The 15,471-nt window shown below is 34.7% G+C and overlaps 1 protein-coding gene and 1 long non-coding RNA gene across 3 annotated transcripts in view; one reads left to right on the forward strand and one right to left on the reverse strand.

Moving 5' to 3' along the window:
- The window catches only part of LOC123822844 (phosphatidylinositol phosphatase PTPRQ), a 203,299-nt gene extending 196,086 nt beyond the window's left edge, over nt 1-7,213 (forward strand). Inside the window, exons 45-46 of the mRNA XM_045845017.1 lie at nt 5,574-5,697; nt 5,943-7,213. Of these exons, the coding sequence (XP_045700973.1) occupies nt 5,574-5,697; nt 5,943-5,980 (162 nt within the window). The 3' untranslated portion in view covers nt 5,981-7,213. The remainder of the gene's footprint in view (nt 1-5,573; nt 5,698-5,942) is intronic.
- The window catches only part of LOC123822846, a 118,375-nt gene that overhangs the window by 88,937 nt on the left and 13,967 nt on the right, over nt 1-15,471 (reverse strand). The window lies entirely within an intron of this gene.

Below are 15,471 nucleotides of genomic sequence, written 5' to 3' on the forward strand. Positions count from 1 at the left end.
GGGGTCTTATAAGGGCTCCAGTATCCATCCAACTATTAACCATTATTAAAACTCAAATATCTTCTTATTTTAGTTAACAATAAGATAAATAGAAAGCTGATTTCCTCTCATGAGCTTTGGTGTACACATGTGCACTGGTGATCAATGCTCTTGACATTGATTGAAATTGGTTGGCTCTCTTGAATAGAATAAAGTGGGGACTGATTAGGATATGGTATCCTAGAAGCTATGGTCAATCTTCAAATAAAAGTTTAAAAAAATTGCCATACTCTAAAACTTTGTAGAACTGAATTTTGTACAGAGTGTGCTCAAAAGTGCCTGTTAAAAATTTCACATAATTTAGTATTCAATATATGCTATAATCTTCATACATTCTGCTTGTTTAACCAGCTAGAGCAAAATGCTGCATTTAGGTAAGGGAGTGGAAAGAGCATGAATTTTGGAGTTGGAGAATTAAGTTCAGAATCCAGCCCTACTAATTGTTGCCTCTGTGATTTTGTATAATTAACTTCTCTGAGCGATATTTTTAAACAGCCATGTTATGCTTTTCACAAGTTCGCTGTCAGGATTAAATAAGAGACAGTATGTACAACACCAAGCATGCAGTTAGTGCCCAGCGTGCAGTAAATGTGTGGCAAGATTCTGCTGGGTCCCTCCTTACTGACAAGCTGGTACTCTGAAGTTCTCTTTCACCCAACTTCATTTCCAGGGGTCTTACTCTTTACTGTTTTTTCTCTGTGATAAAAGAAAAAAAGATAAAGAAAGAAAGAAAAATGGAAACTGAGAAAAGACTTCCAGTCAAGATGGCAGCATAGGTAAACACAGCTTACCTCCTCACACAATCACATCAAAATTGTAACTAATTATAGAACAACCATTGCTCACAACCATCAGAAATCAAGTTGAATGGAAGTCTGATAACTACAGAATTAAAGAAAGCACATCCATCCAGACTGGTAGGAGGGGTAGAGATGTGGAACGGGCTGGTCCCACACCCACATGTGGTTGATAAAAATTCAGGAGGGATATCTAGGGATCAAGGAGTCCAAGCTGCACACCAGGCCACCCAGCCCAGGGTTCCAGTGCCAGGAAGGTAAGTCCATCTGCATAATTTCTGGCTGGCAAAACCAGTAGGGATTAGGTCAGTGGAAGAAACTTCTAGAGTTCTAAGCAGTTCCCCTTAAAGAACCCACTCACAGACTTATACACACTTACTCTCTCTGAGCTCTAGCACCAGGGTAGCAGCTTGAAAAGCACCAATGGCATACAGGGAGAAACATCTGGCATCAAAACAGGAGCCAGGAGACAGCTATCTACCAGACAGAAAGGTGAACAGAGGCCATTGTCCCTTTTATGAGCCCTCCCTACACAGAACCACAGAGCTGGCAGGTGGGTGCCACATCTGAGATTATATCAACTTGACTAACATGGTTTGCCATGCCCTGGAGATCCCCTGAGACTCCATCCCACACAATTTATGGCCCCGCTCAAACTGTTAACCATGACTTTTCCATATGAAGGGCTGGTCTTGGCTCATGCCCCACAACTTCCCATAGCCTATCAAATAAGTAACAGCTGAGACCTGGCACTAGCAGCAGCCAGCCTAGGTTCATAACTTGGCTTCACCTGGAAATCTCCAAGCCCAGCACAAGTAGCAGCCATATCAAAGCTGAGCTGCTTTATAGCTCAGGCAAGGTGGTTCTGGGCAGAACACAGGTGGGGGCTGACCTTGGCATGCACCACCTGAAAGGACACAGAGCCTCTGCACCCAGTGGACAGCTACAGACTGCATCAGAACACCACCATCTTTTTCCTACACAGCTGATCCTCCACAGAGAGTGGAGGTTGGTGGTCAGTGGTCACAGTCAGTCCTTGCAACTGACTTGCCAGGATAAATCCCTCCCATTGATCTGCCAACAGCAATCAAGGCTTCACTACAAGATGGGGGAATACTCAGCCCACACAAAGGATGTACCTCAAAAGGGGAGGCTGCACCACTGGACCCTATCGGATACCTACTACATTAGGCCACACTACCAAGATAGGGAGTCACATCAGCTCTACCTAATACACAGAAATAAACACAGGGAGGCTGCTAAAAAGAGGAGTCAAAGACACATCACCCAAGTGGAGGAACAGATCAAAATTCCAAAAAAAAATCTGAATGAAATTGAGAGGCAGAGTTCAAAACACTGGTTTATAAGGATGCTCCAGGAACTTAGTGAGGACTTAAACAGCATAAAAAAGATCCATTCAGAAACTAAGTATACAGTAATTGAAATAAAAAATAATTTACAGGGCAACAACAGGACAGTGGATGAAGCTGAGAATCAAATCAATGATTCAGAGCAAAAAACAACCAATCAGAACAACCAGAATTAAAAACAATCCAAAAACAAAAATGGGAATAGTGTAAGCAGCCTCTGGGACAACTTCAAACATTCCAATATTCCCATCATATGGGTGCCAGAAGGAGAAAAGAAAGAGAAGGAAATTAGAACTCTATTTGAAAAAATACTGAAAGAAAACTTCCCTATTTGGTGGTGAAAATAGACATGCAAGTCCAGGAAGCACAGAGAGTCCCAAACTCAATGGATGCAAAGAGGCCCACTCTAAGACAATCAGAATTAAAATGCCAGAGGTTAAAGGTAAAGAGAGAATCTTAAAAACAGCAAGAGAAAAGAAGTTAATTACCTACAGGGGAGTTCCCATGAGACTGTCAGTTGATTTCTCAAAAGAAACTTTGCAGGCTAGAAAGGATTGTCAAGGAATATTCAAAGTCATCAAAAGCAGGGGCCTATAGCCAAGATTGCTCTAACCCTGCAAAGCTATCATTTAGAATGGAAGGGCAGATAAAAAGCTTCCCAGACAAGAAAAAACTAGAGGAGTTCATCATCACCAAACCATTATTATATGAAAGGTTAAAAAGACTTATTTAAGAAAAAGATAAAAAATATGAATAATAAAATGGCAATAAACACATATCTATGAACAATTGAATCAAAAACATACTAAGCAAACAAAAAGAACTGAGACAGAATCATGGATACTGAGAGTGTTTTGATGGTTGCCAGATGGGAAGGGGGCTTAGGGGAATGGGTGAAGAGGTGAAGGGATGAAAAAGTACAAGTAGGTAGTTATAGAGTAGCCATGGGGATGTAAAGTACAGTACAGGAAATGGAGTAGCCAAAGAACTTATATACATGACCTGTGGACATGGACAATGGTGTGCTGATTGTATGAGGGAGTGGAGGCTGCTAAGTGGAGGCGCACTAAGAGGGAAACATTGGGACAACTGTAATAGCATAATCAATAAAATATAATTTAAAAAAAATGAAAAGGGGAAATGATCACACCTTGGCTCCAGTCCTTGCAAACCAGCATTGCATTGCACAAGAGTGGTTTCTTACTTTCTTCTGTTGCACTTGGAAGTGACTCAAGTTTCCGTAAAGAATGCTCATGTCTCAGCACATATTACAGTAGCCATCAGCACGGGTGGGGGGATTGGAACCTCAGCAGAATATGTCACAAAATGGAACGGCAAAAGCAGGGTATGGCCCCAACCCAAGAGAGAGCTTTATCTTTCACTGTCTACAAAAAAAAAATTAATAGGAGCCCTAAGAGATGACTTTGAAAGGACTTTCTGAAAGAATGCTCTACAGTGATGTAGTGTTCCTGAGGTACTATTGCTGCTTCACATAAGGGTTAATCTGGATGAGCCTCTTTCCTCCTCTGGTTCTCCTGGAAGTTCACCAATGTGAGCAAAGTAAAAGAAAAAAAAAAAAACTAAAACTAATGGGTGCCTGTTTTTTTGCCTTACATATAGGCACTTTACATATAGCAAGTCTTTTAAATCTTACCACACAGGTTTTATGATCCTCAATGATAAAACTCAACATCAAAATGTTTAGTTCTTAAGATACAACATGTCTGGGGAAGAAACTGAAAGTGCACTCTTCACTGTCTCTTTGGCAGTAACACGCCATGGCAGAGGCATCTTGGAAAATGTAGTACTGCCCCGTGAGCTCAGCCTGCCCTGCTGGTGGAGTTTCCACCCATCATTCTTTCCAGTGGAGAAGATGGACACAGTCAGAAGCTTCACATATCAAATGTGACTTTAAAATCAAATGTAATTTTTAAAAAAAATACCAAAACTCATGAATCTAACTGATGGTTGTTTTCAAAGAAATTATAGTGTGCCAATATTTTTCTAACAATAATGTTACCCACTGTGTGATACATGTTCGGAAAAACTCTCTTGGAATTACCTTGAGAAGTAATTTACTAGCAATTTCAATAGAATTTTCATTACTTTATAACCACACTTTGTTCCTTGCCAGAATTGAATTATGTAACTTGATCATCCACCTCACTTACAAAACTTGATCCCTAATGACTTCTGGATGGATGTATGTTCCCCAAATGAAAGCTTTCCTTAAATGATAGAGATTGGCTAGCTATGAGAATGAAATGAGACTAAGTCAACAACCATTTATTATGCAGCTACGACATGCCAGGCACTATTACAGGTAATGGGAATTCAGCAGTGAATATGAGAGTTATGCCCTCAGAGAATTAACATTATGGTGATGAGATGTTTTGGGGAACATTTTGTAATCCACAAAGAAATAGATATTCTTGATAATGAGCAACAATTTCTGAAGAAAATTTCAACAGGAGGGTTCGTAATAGTTTTGTGGTATAGTAGCAATAGATATGAATATAACCTCTTGAGATGGTCACTTAGACAATATTCTACTTAAAGTAATTGTCTATTTGTACATTTATATATCTTAAACATTTGGTTATATTCCTTTAATGTCAGGTATGTTTCTTATTTAAAAGTGAGGGTGATTTTCTCTGACCGTAACCTTACCTACCTTTGGGAAAGTCTACACTCAGAAAGGCTAACAAGTTATTGAATTACATTGAATAAACTTAAAGAACTCAGATGGTACTAAATTTAGCCTTAACATTAAGATGAACTGTTGGGAGTTCTTATCCAGCACCTGATTGTTTGGATATTTCAATGGTCACCTGCCTTCTATTTACAAATAGACTTCCTTTTTGTTAGATACATGACAATAAATAGGTGAAATGTTAGGTGATTAACATAATTGTGAAACATATTTTAAATATGCTGATGGTGTGAGGATATGCTCACTCACAGATTTTGAAAGTAAATTTAGTATCTGCATTCCAACAGCCATTCTAACAAACTATTTATAAGAAAAATGACTCTATTAGACCTAATAGGAAAAACTTGTAAACAAATTTAAATAATCTAATTGCCACCTTTTACAATCACAGCAAAAAGGACACATTAACACTTTGTGTTCAATGAGAAGCATTTTTAAAGAAACTTGAAGATATTAAGAAGCCACAGGAATTTGGAAAAACGTGTTTGAGATGGTAGAAAATCATTTATGTACGTGGTGAATTATGTTCCTCTGACTTGGCTATTTAACATTTGTTGAATTCATTATTACTTTTCCCTGTAACAGTATAGCTCACTTTATAAGAAGTATCTCTACCACACCCATTTATATAACCACTTTTTCTTTTGTGTCCAGGCACAGTATATCTTTTTACACCAGTGCATTCTGGATCTCTTATCAAGTAAAGGAAGTAATCAGCCCATCTGTTTTGTTAACTATTCAGCTCTTCAGAAGATGGACTCTTTGGATGCCATGGAAGGTAAACAGAGGCAGTGTGTACCCAATTTACTAGTTTGTCATGTCGAGTAGGTGTATTAGTTTAATAATAACCATGTGCTGAAAATGTTTTAGAACCTTGGTTGGTGCACCTACCATTTTTTAAATTTCTAATCCAAGTTAGGATAATAGCTTTTCTCTATGGAGTATATTTTTGTCATGGAACATTTAAATCTTTTGAATTGTTAACTTTAAATCTCTCTTGTGACATGTTACTTTTTGTTATAGGTGATGTTGAGCTTGAGTGGGAAGAAACTACCATGTAAATATTCACACCAAAGATTACAGCTGGAAGATATTTTCAAGTCCCAGGGGCCAAAATTACCCCTTCATTCTTCTGAATTGAGATATTCAACCTTAAAGAAATCTATATGTTTCCCTTACTGTGCCTTGCTAAATGCATTGACATTTTATGAATAGTTCTAATAAGTAGGTAATTCAGGATAGTTTCTTTTGTTTTGTACAGAATAAATATTATGCATTTAAAATGTTTAAGAAAAGATATCCCAGAGGTTTTTGAAGTCTTCCATATTTTTGGAATGAGCCAAATATAAAATTCTTATTATAATAGCATTAATGTTTCAATGTGAATTTCCCTATGTATTGGATTTAATCCTAACAAAGTTGTAAACGTTGATTCAGTAGTATTATTTTGGCCTCCAGGGTGTTGACGTTTCTTGTGGATAACTTCCAGGGCTGTCATAATGATCTGGACTTCCATGTACAGCAATGTGTTTTGAATCCTCTGTTTTATGAGTGCTGAGATATCATCTCATGATCTCGAACAGCTGAACAGTAACCCCTGACACTGCAGGGATTACTTAGCTTTTACACAACACACAGTAGCTCTTCGGGGACGCTTAGGGCTATTTAAATTGCATTGTGATCTTTCATTTGAAAAAACAAAAGAGAAAAATTAAACAGTGCAATTGCTTATATGACGCTGTAGAGGATTTTTCTAGACTGTCTACATTTGTACATTTTCAGGCACACACTGTACCACTGTATTGTATGTTAAATATATAGTCAAATGTATCAGAGTACTTGTCTGCTAGATATCTATATTCCACCTAAAAACATTTTTGAAGGTTTTCTTCAGCAGAAATGTATAAAAAATAATAATAAAAACATGTAATGTGTTGCAAGCTTGTCAACCAATGATGTGCTTCTGTGGTGCCAACAGAGATTTCCGAACAGATTACAAAAAATGGTCTTTATTCCTCAACCTTGCTTATTGAGGAATGTATTTGGTGGAACTGAAAAAAAATCAACCAGGTTACAGCAGATTAGAGAGTTTTTTAAAAGAAAATATTTCAACTTCCTTTTTGTTAGATAGTGACAATGTACTTAAGTACGTTTTGAACTATCAATATAAATATGGTATTATTTTGTCATATATTTCAATTGAGTCATAAAACAAAATAATATTATTCTGTTTCTTCCAAGATAGAAATTATATCTTATGCATATTTCTACTGGAATATAAATATAGGTAATGTGATGGCCAATAAAATTGAACTTGAAGGAAATGAGTTACTTTGCAGCATGATTTCAGAGATCCTTATAAACATAAATTTGACTTTCTATCACATTAAGATATAATTACTAATTATTATAATAAAATATATATAAGTATAATATAATATAGTACAAATAATTAGGATATAATCATTTCCCATGGTACCCATAGAGAGTAATTTTATTTATTTATTTTTGGAAAGAGGGGCATGGAAGAAGAAAGAGAGAGAGAGAAACATCGTGAGAAAAAAAAACATAGACTGGTTTCCACTCTTACCTGCCCTGACCTATGACCAAACCTGCAACCCAAGCATGTGACCTAACCTGGAATCGATCCAGTGACCTTTTGCTCTGTGGGATGATGACAAACCAACTGAGTCACACTGGTCAGAGCTAGAGAGTAATTTTAAAATTAAATTTATTACCCAAGAAATGAACTCCTTTAGTCTTATAAACAGTCTTATTCCTGTTTTTTCAAGACAAGGAAGTATAAATAAATATAATCTACCATTGTTCCAATCAACAAATTTATTCTACAGAAAGTTACAGAAAATAAGATATGATGAGAACTCTAAAAGATTCAGGTTGGGCCCTGGCTGGTGTGGTTCAGTGGATTGAGCACTAGCCTGTGGACCAAAGGGTGGCCAGTTGGATTCCTAGTCAGGGCACATGCCTGGGGTCACGGGCAAGGTCTCCAGTTGGAGGAGTGAGATGTTTTTCTCGCACATTGATCTCTTTCTCCCTCACTTCCCCCCCTCTCTAAAATAATTAATAAAATCTTTTTAAAAAGGTTCAGGTTGGAATTAGAAGTTCTTCCATTAGCTTCATGTATCAGTCAATGAAAACACATGGCACACCAGTGCTTACAAATGTGGGGTTTTATTCATGGAAAACAGGTAACAGCCTGTGAAAAATATTACTGATGTTACTTTTTAACATATTATATGGTACGAAAATAAATAGTTCAGTCTTTAGGACAGTAAATTTTCTGTAACATCTGTATAAAACACATGTGTACATCACAGAGTATCAAGTTTGACCCATGTATATATATGCATATGTATGTATACTGCAGAGATTTAATATAAGGCCTCCTTAGAAACAGTGCTTAGCAACCTTTAATGGGTATTAAAAATCACCTGAAGATTGTGTTAAAATGCAGATTCTGCTTCAGTAAGTGTAAGGTGAAACCTAAGATTCTTTATTTCTAGTAAGTATTAAAGTTACAATATTGTTGCCTGATCTCAGACAATGCATTGAATAGCAAATCTCTAAAAGACATTAGGATCAGAATAATTTCATGTCCTCCTGAAATTATGTGAAACACAGTAAAAAACACTTGGTTTCATTATCAGCAAAAAATTAGAGCACTTGTTAAATGTATATAGCTCACTAGCTATATGGCAAAACTAACCAAAATTGAATTTATACTCACATTTTAACATAGCTAATTTTTCTCTTAATTATGTTGTGAAAGGGCTACTTTGTGGCAAAGTTCCATAGGTGACTACTAAATTCAAATTAAAATAATGAAGAACATCTGTAACACTTTTAGCTCTGATTTGTCAAAATATATTGAAGCACATGTACAGTAAATGGGCAACATGTGTTTCATCTGAACCAGATGAAACTGGAGCCTCTCCGAGTGGTTTGCCAAAGACAAGAGCAGCTGTGGCTATCACCTCTACTTTCATCCTGCTTAAGAATACACAATTTTTTTCTTTCAGTTTATAGGTAAAATGTATAATACATGTCTTGAAAGAAACTAATTAAACCTTTCTCTTGTCATAAGGAGATGGTGATTCACTCTCTGAGTCTGGTACCAAACACTAATTTTTTAAAATGGGAATTAAGTTCAGCAAAATATTCTATAAATCCATGACATTATTCCGATACATCCCTTTTCATGGGCTAGCTTTTAGAAAACTCATGGTGAAATGCTGGATTCAAAAATATCTGAAATTCTTAACTGAATGATAGTGAAGGTAAAAATATGAAAAAAAAAGAGTTTATAAAGCATAATCTTGGCAAAGCTGCTTGCCTTCTGAGGATAAGTAATATTTTGTGGTAAGTGACATAAATATGCAAAGAGTTTCCATGTGGAATCAGGACTCCTATGCCCACCAGCTCATGAAGATGTTCTAAGGACTAGATTATATCAGACAAATGAAAGTATTTCAAAAAATTACAATTAATTCTTCAAAGTTAATATAATCTTTTAGCCAGGCCAGTCATTGTGTAACACTTATTAGTAAGAATATATATCCAATTTTAGCATTATATTATAGTTTGTGATATATCTATATGTCTGTTTCACATGTAGGGATTGAAGAGATAATTATAGCATTTAGATTGACTTCTGGTAAATAAGACCATTGATATTTTTATGAAAGATTAAGGATATTCTCAAGAAATTTTTGGACTAAAATGAGTAGACAGACATGCACATAAATAACATAAAATGTGATTTGGGAAATAAGTCAAGAAAACTGTCATTTCAAGCATTTTGACAGGACATTCTGAATCAGTGTCTGCAATTTAATCATTTAAGAATAAAGCTGTAACTTCATAGAAGGTAAGGAAAGGCATTATTTCTTCCTGTAACAAGATTCTGATTCCAGAGTCATGAACTTATATTACTTCGGTTTTCACTCAAAATATTCTTGGATTGGGAAATAATTAGAGTAAACTATAAATTTTGTATAATGGTTTTACATTTATCATCTTAATGCTTACAAAATCCTTTAAGTTCTGTATGGTCCCATATTATAGATAAACATAACAAAAGCTTAATAGCTATGCTCAAAACCATGTTTAGTAAGGATAGGAGTTGCATATTACAATCAAATTACTGAAAGTCAATGATAAAGGTAAAATTGTTATTAACAACAAAGAAAATAGAATCCTGTTCAGGGGTACAAAGATAAGAAAATATTCTAGTTTCTATTCAGAGGCAATGCAAGTCAAAAAATAATGGAATGACAAATTCAAAGTGTTGAAAGTACCTTCTAAACTTGATTAAGGACAGCTATAAAAAAGCTAGAGCTGACATCACACTTAATAATGAAATATTAAAGGTCTTTACCCTAAGGTGAAGAAAAAGGCAAAAATGCCCACCTTTACAACTTCTATTTAACATTGCACTGGTGTTCCTAGCCATTACAATAAGGCAAGAAAAGAAATAAAATGAATAAGGTTTATAAAAGAAGAAACAAAATTGTATGAGTAGAAGATATAGCCTTGTATGAAGAAATTATTGAGAAATGCACCAAAGAAAAATCTATTAAGTATAACAAATAACTTTAAAAGGTTACCAGATGTAAGACCAAGAATACAAAAATTAATTTTACTTGTACATACTATCAATGAACATCTGGAGATTGTAATTAAAAATACCATTAACCATAGCATTCATAAATGTGCAATGATTAAGAATAAATTTAACAAAATATGTGCAAGATCTGTATATTAAAATTATATTGATGAGAAGAATTAAAGAAGACTCAAATAAATATTTAAATATACATGTCCATGAACTCAAATACTTAATATTAAGATGTCAATTGGATGTGGGAGATGGGGATGGGTGGGGCAGGGGAGAGCAGTGTGGGGAAAATGGGACAACTGTAATTGAACAACAATAAAAAAATGTTTTTTACAAAGATGTCAATTCTCTTCATATTAATATGTAAATTAAAGAGTATATAAATCTTAATCCCATAAGGCTTTTTTCCCCCTAGGAATCAGTGAACTGGTTTTATAATTGCTATAGAAATGATACAAAAGCCCTAGAATAGCCAAAATGATTTTTAAATAGAACAGAGTGAATGATTTGCAGTATAGACATATAGTATTTCTTATTATTAAAAGAAAAATAAAAAGTCAAAACATAAATCCACACATAGCTAGTCAACTGGTTTTCAGCAAAGGTGGCAAAGTAATTCCATTGGGAAAAAATAATCTTTCCAACAAATAGTGTCAGAACAATAGGTAGTTTATTTGGAAAAACATGAAAATAAAACAAGTTTATTTGGAAACTTGAAATGGAGCACAGGTTTAAATGTAAAAGCAAAAATTATAAAGCTTATAGAAAAAAAAATCCTCATGACCTTGCAACAAGCAAAGATATTTTAGAGTTCAAAAAATAAAATATGAAATAAAAATTTAATAAATTGTACTTCCTCAAAATTATAACCTTCTGCTCTTCAAAAGAAATTATTAAGAAAATGCAAAGTCAAATCACAAGCTGGGAGAATAGAAAAAAATATTCACACTGCATGTGACAAGACAAAAGTACTGCAACTTGTATCCAGAACACATGTATATTCACAGAATAAAACACACACACCCAAATGGTCAATACATGGAAAGGTGCTCAAATTAAAATAAGAATGAAATAATTATACCAATAGAATGATTTAAAATTAGAATGACTATAAATATCAGGTATCCAGGAAAGTATTTTGAGCAGCTGGAACTGGAAATATATGGCACAATCATTTTGGAAAACAGGTTTATATTTTCTTATAAAGATAAACATATACCATATTATCCAGCACTGCTAGTTATTTATCCAGAAGAAATTGAAATATATGTCCAGAAAATATCTTCATGAAATATTCAATATATTGTTAAATATATTAATATTCTTAGTAGCTTTAGTCATAATAACCAAAAATGAAAATAGTACAAATTCCCAACAACAGGAATTAATAAATAAATTGTGGTATATTTGGACAATGAAATACAACTTGGAAATAAAATAAAAGTGAACTATTGGTACACGCAGAACAGAGAAAATCCTCAAAAACATTATGCTGAATGAAAGACAACAGACAGAAGGTAGTACCAATTATAAAAATCCAAGTAAATGAAGCTTCAGAACAGGTTAAGCTAATCTAAAGTGATAGAAACCAAATCAGTGATTACTTGGAATGAGGTGTGTGTGGGGATTGACTGAAATGGGCCAAGCAAACCTTTTGGGTATAGTAAGAGTGGTCGGTATCTTCACTTGTCAAAATGCTTTAAATTCTATACATACAATGAGTGCATTTTATTTCATGTTAATTATAATTTAGTAAGGCTATTTTTAAAAAAGAAACAAGTATACTGAAAGAATAGTTTCAAAATATTTACAATATACCATTTACATAATGTTTTTAAAATACAAGTAGTACATTTTTATAAATTCATTGATTACAGTACACATGTAAAATTCTGAATGGGAATGTAAGTGTTGATGTCAGAATTATGGTTTCCTCTGACATGGGAAATATGCAGGAAGGAAGACAGATTGCCATGCAATCAGGAATCCACAAGTTTCAAATGCACTTGTTAATTTTGTTTTTAAAATTTGGAGCACATTTGGCATCACAGATGGTTAAAATAATCTTAAGTAATCTTAACTAATGAGCAAAATATATGATATTCTTCAAAGTTTTCCTTGTGTTTGAATGTTTCATATTTTTAAAGTATGAGTAAATTTTAAACATTAACAATTTATTAAAGTGACATAAAAGGTGTATGCATTATTTTTCACAAAGCTACCAAAGTGCCCTGCTCTCCTGCTTAAATGAGTGCATTATGGAAAGAAATATTTACATACAGTTCTTACTGAGTTATTCCATTCCCAAAGCACTAACAAATGGAGTTCCCAATATTAAAAATAAAACTTGATGTGCTATAAGTGCTTTCCACAGAATTCACTGGGTTCTTATTCACTTAGTATTTATAAGCAGGTGCATTACCACGGAAGACATGATGAATCCACTTGCTGGATTCTATACTGGAACACAGAGTTTCATCAGTCTGAGCACACCACATTCATAAAATTGGTGCATACTAACAGGATTGACACCTCCTCCCATGATTGTTAACATCAGAAATCTTACAAATTCACCTTTTAAAAAATTTTAAAGATTTTATTTATTTTTAAAGAGAAGATAAAGAAGGGAGAAAGAGAGGGAGAGAAACATCAATGTGAAGTTGCCTGTCACTTGCCCCCAACCCAGGACCTGGCCCACAACCCAGGCATGTAACCTGGCTGGGGATCAAACTGGCAACCCTTTAGTCTACAGGCTGGCACTCAATCCACTGAGCCACAACCAGCCAGGGCCCTTCACTGACTAATTAAACTCATAGAAGATTCCTTTCCCACATTATTACTCTTTTTTCCAGCACTAAGCCAAAGTAGAATACCTGCTGCCTACTAATACACACTCCACACACTCCCAATACCATGTTTTAGCTCCTACAATAACCTCAATAGCTCTTATCCACTGGAATTTCCCACACACTAGATTGTCAGTTACTTGTGAACAAGGACTACATTTTTCTCATGATTTTAACTATTTAGCACTTAGCAGAACATCTTACACATGAGATTAAGTCAAGCAAATATATTCACCTGAAAGTTCACCTTAACAGAAGTAAAATAATATTGCCTATGTGAGTTTGTATTGCACGTACTAAAATATCTTTTAAGTCAGGGAGCACACAAACACTGGTGGATCGAAGAGAAATGAAGGTGGGAGAGCAGGGAAAGTGGGATGCAGTCATGTGCTCTTTGTTCAGGGTTATCAGTTATCCAGAGTGAAACCGAGATCATAATGTATGCAAAAAGAGTCTTTAAAAACTGAAGTCCTTGGAAAGGAATTCTATAAAATTGGGCAACTTACTAAAAAGTAGTTTGTCAAATATTTTTATTTTTCTTATATTATAGATACTTCACGAACTGAGTTCAAACATTTGGAAACAGCAAAGTCAATGGCATATGGTATTGGACTGGGGGTACACACACATGCACACACATGCTCCCTCTCTATTAAAAGCACATAGGCCTTCGAAACATAAACAAATGGGACCGTTTATTGAAACCCAACATATATCAATAGCTACTGGGTAGAATAAAAGTAAGTTTTACAACCAAAATCTTTTTTGAGAAGACACATTTTCCCCTCTAAATTGCATTACAATTACTCTTTAATTGTATACTTTAAAGAGTATTCTTACATTCTTGTCTTCAGAAGACAAGAATGAGTTTAACCCATTTTTTGAAGATTTCACCAAAACTAATTAGACTAAAAAGACAGGGTGAGGAGGTTTTAGAAGAAACTTGGAACAAGATATCCCACAGGGGTGAGGCAGGCTTGGAGTTGGCGGCCAATGTGCACAAGCGCAGAAGCAGGCACTAGGTCCAGAGAGGACACAAGCAACAGGTGGCAAACCAGGCCAGCAGGACACACGAGGGTGGACTAGTATGAGGTAGCATATCATAACAGGCAGGTGGAGCAGGGCTAAAGAGAATCCAAGAGTTGGCCCTGTGCAGATCCAAAAAAAGCAAGAAGCAGGGAAGTGGGTCAGCAGGAAGCAGGGTCCTCCCCTCCAAAGAGATACAGAGGTGGCTCACTTCCTCCAGACCAGACCCCTCATTTCCTAAAGGTAGATAAATAGATGGATGGGTAGATAGACAGATGATAGATTAGATTAGATATCTCTCTATATATCTCCCCTACATAGTGCTTAAGAATACTAAGTAAATGTTAACTGAATAAATGAATCAACAAGTGCTCTAAATAGGTAGAGTACTAGAAACATTTTAGAAAAAATATCAAAATCAGGTGCCAAAAATGTATTACTACTAATTTAACCAAAGCAATAATGTCAAAAAGAAAAATAATAGGAAAAGTTAAAATTGCCATATACAAAATACATTGCATACCTGGAAGATACAAGTATAAGTAGACTGAAAAATTTTATAAGTAAAAATCTGGAATTTTATGAGTAACAAGTTGCATTGTTTAATACAGGTGACCACAAAATAAATACACAAAAAACATAAACAACCAATAAATTAGTTGTTTATGAGCTCACTGATAATGTCAAAATGTTATAAAATACCAGGTGGTTAAATTTATAGAGCATATCTGAAAGAAAATTGTAAAACAGAGAAATCTAAAACATGATTAATTTTTTGGTATGTGAAAACTGTTATAAAGAACATATTTCTTCTCAAATTACTTCATAGCATTAATATGCCAATTTAAAAATCTTAGCAGTATTAGATTATGTCAAATTTCTTAAAAAATGCTTAAGTTTATCTGGAAGAAGAAGTAACTGAGAAATAGGTTAAAATTTTTTGAGTAAGAAGCATGATGAGAAGAAAACATTTTCATATATTAAAATGTTTTATTATCTAAAGCAAGGAAAAAATGTATTACTTACATGAGAAGCAGCAACA

Source organism: Phyllostomus hastatus, unplaced genomic scaffold, assembly GCF_019186645.2.
Source record: "Phyllostomus hastatus isolate PE091 unplaced genomic scaffold, TTU_PhHast_1.1 phas_contig_432, whole genome shotgun sequence".
Lineage (NCBI taxonomy): Eukaryota > Metazoa > Chordata > Mammalia > Chiroptera > Phyllostomidae > Phyllostomus > Phyllostomus hastatus.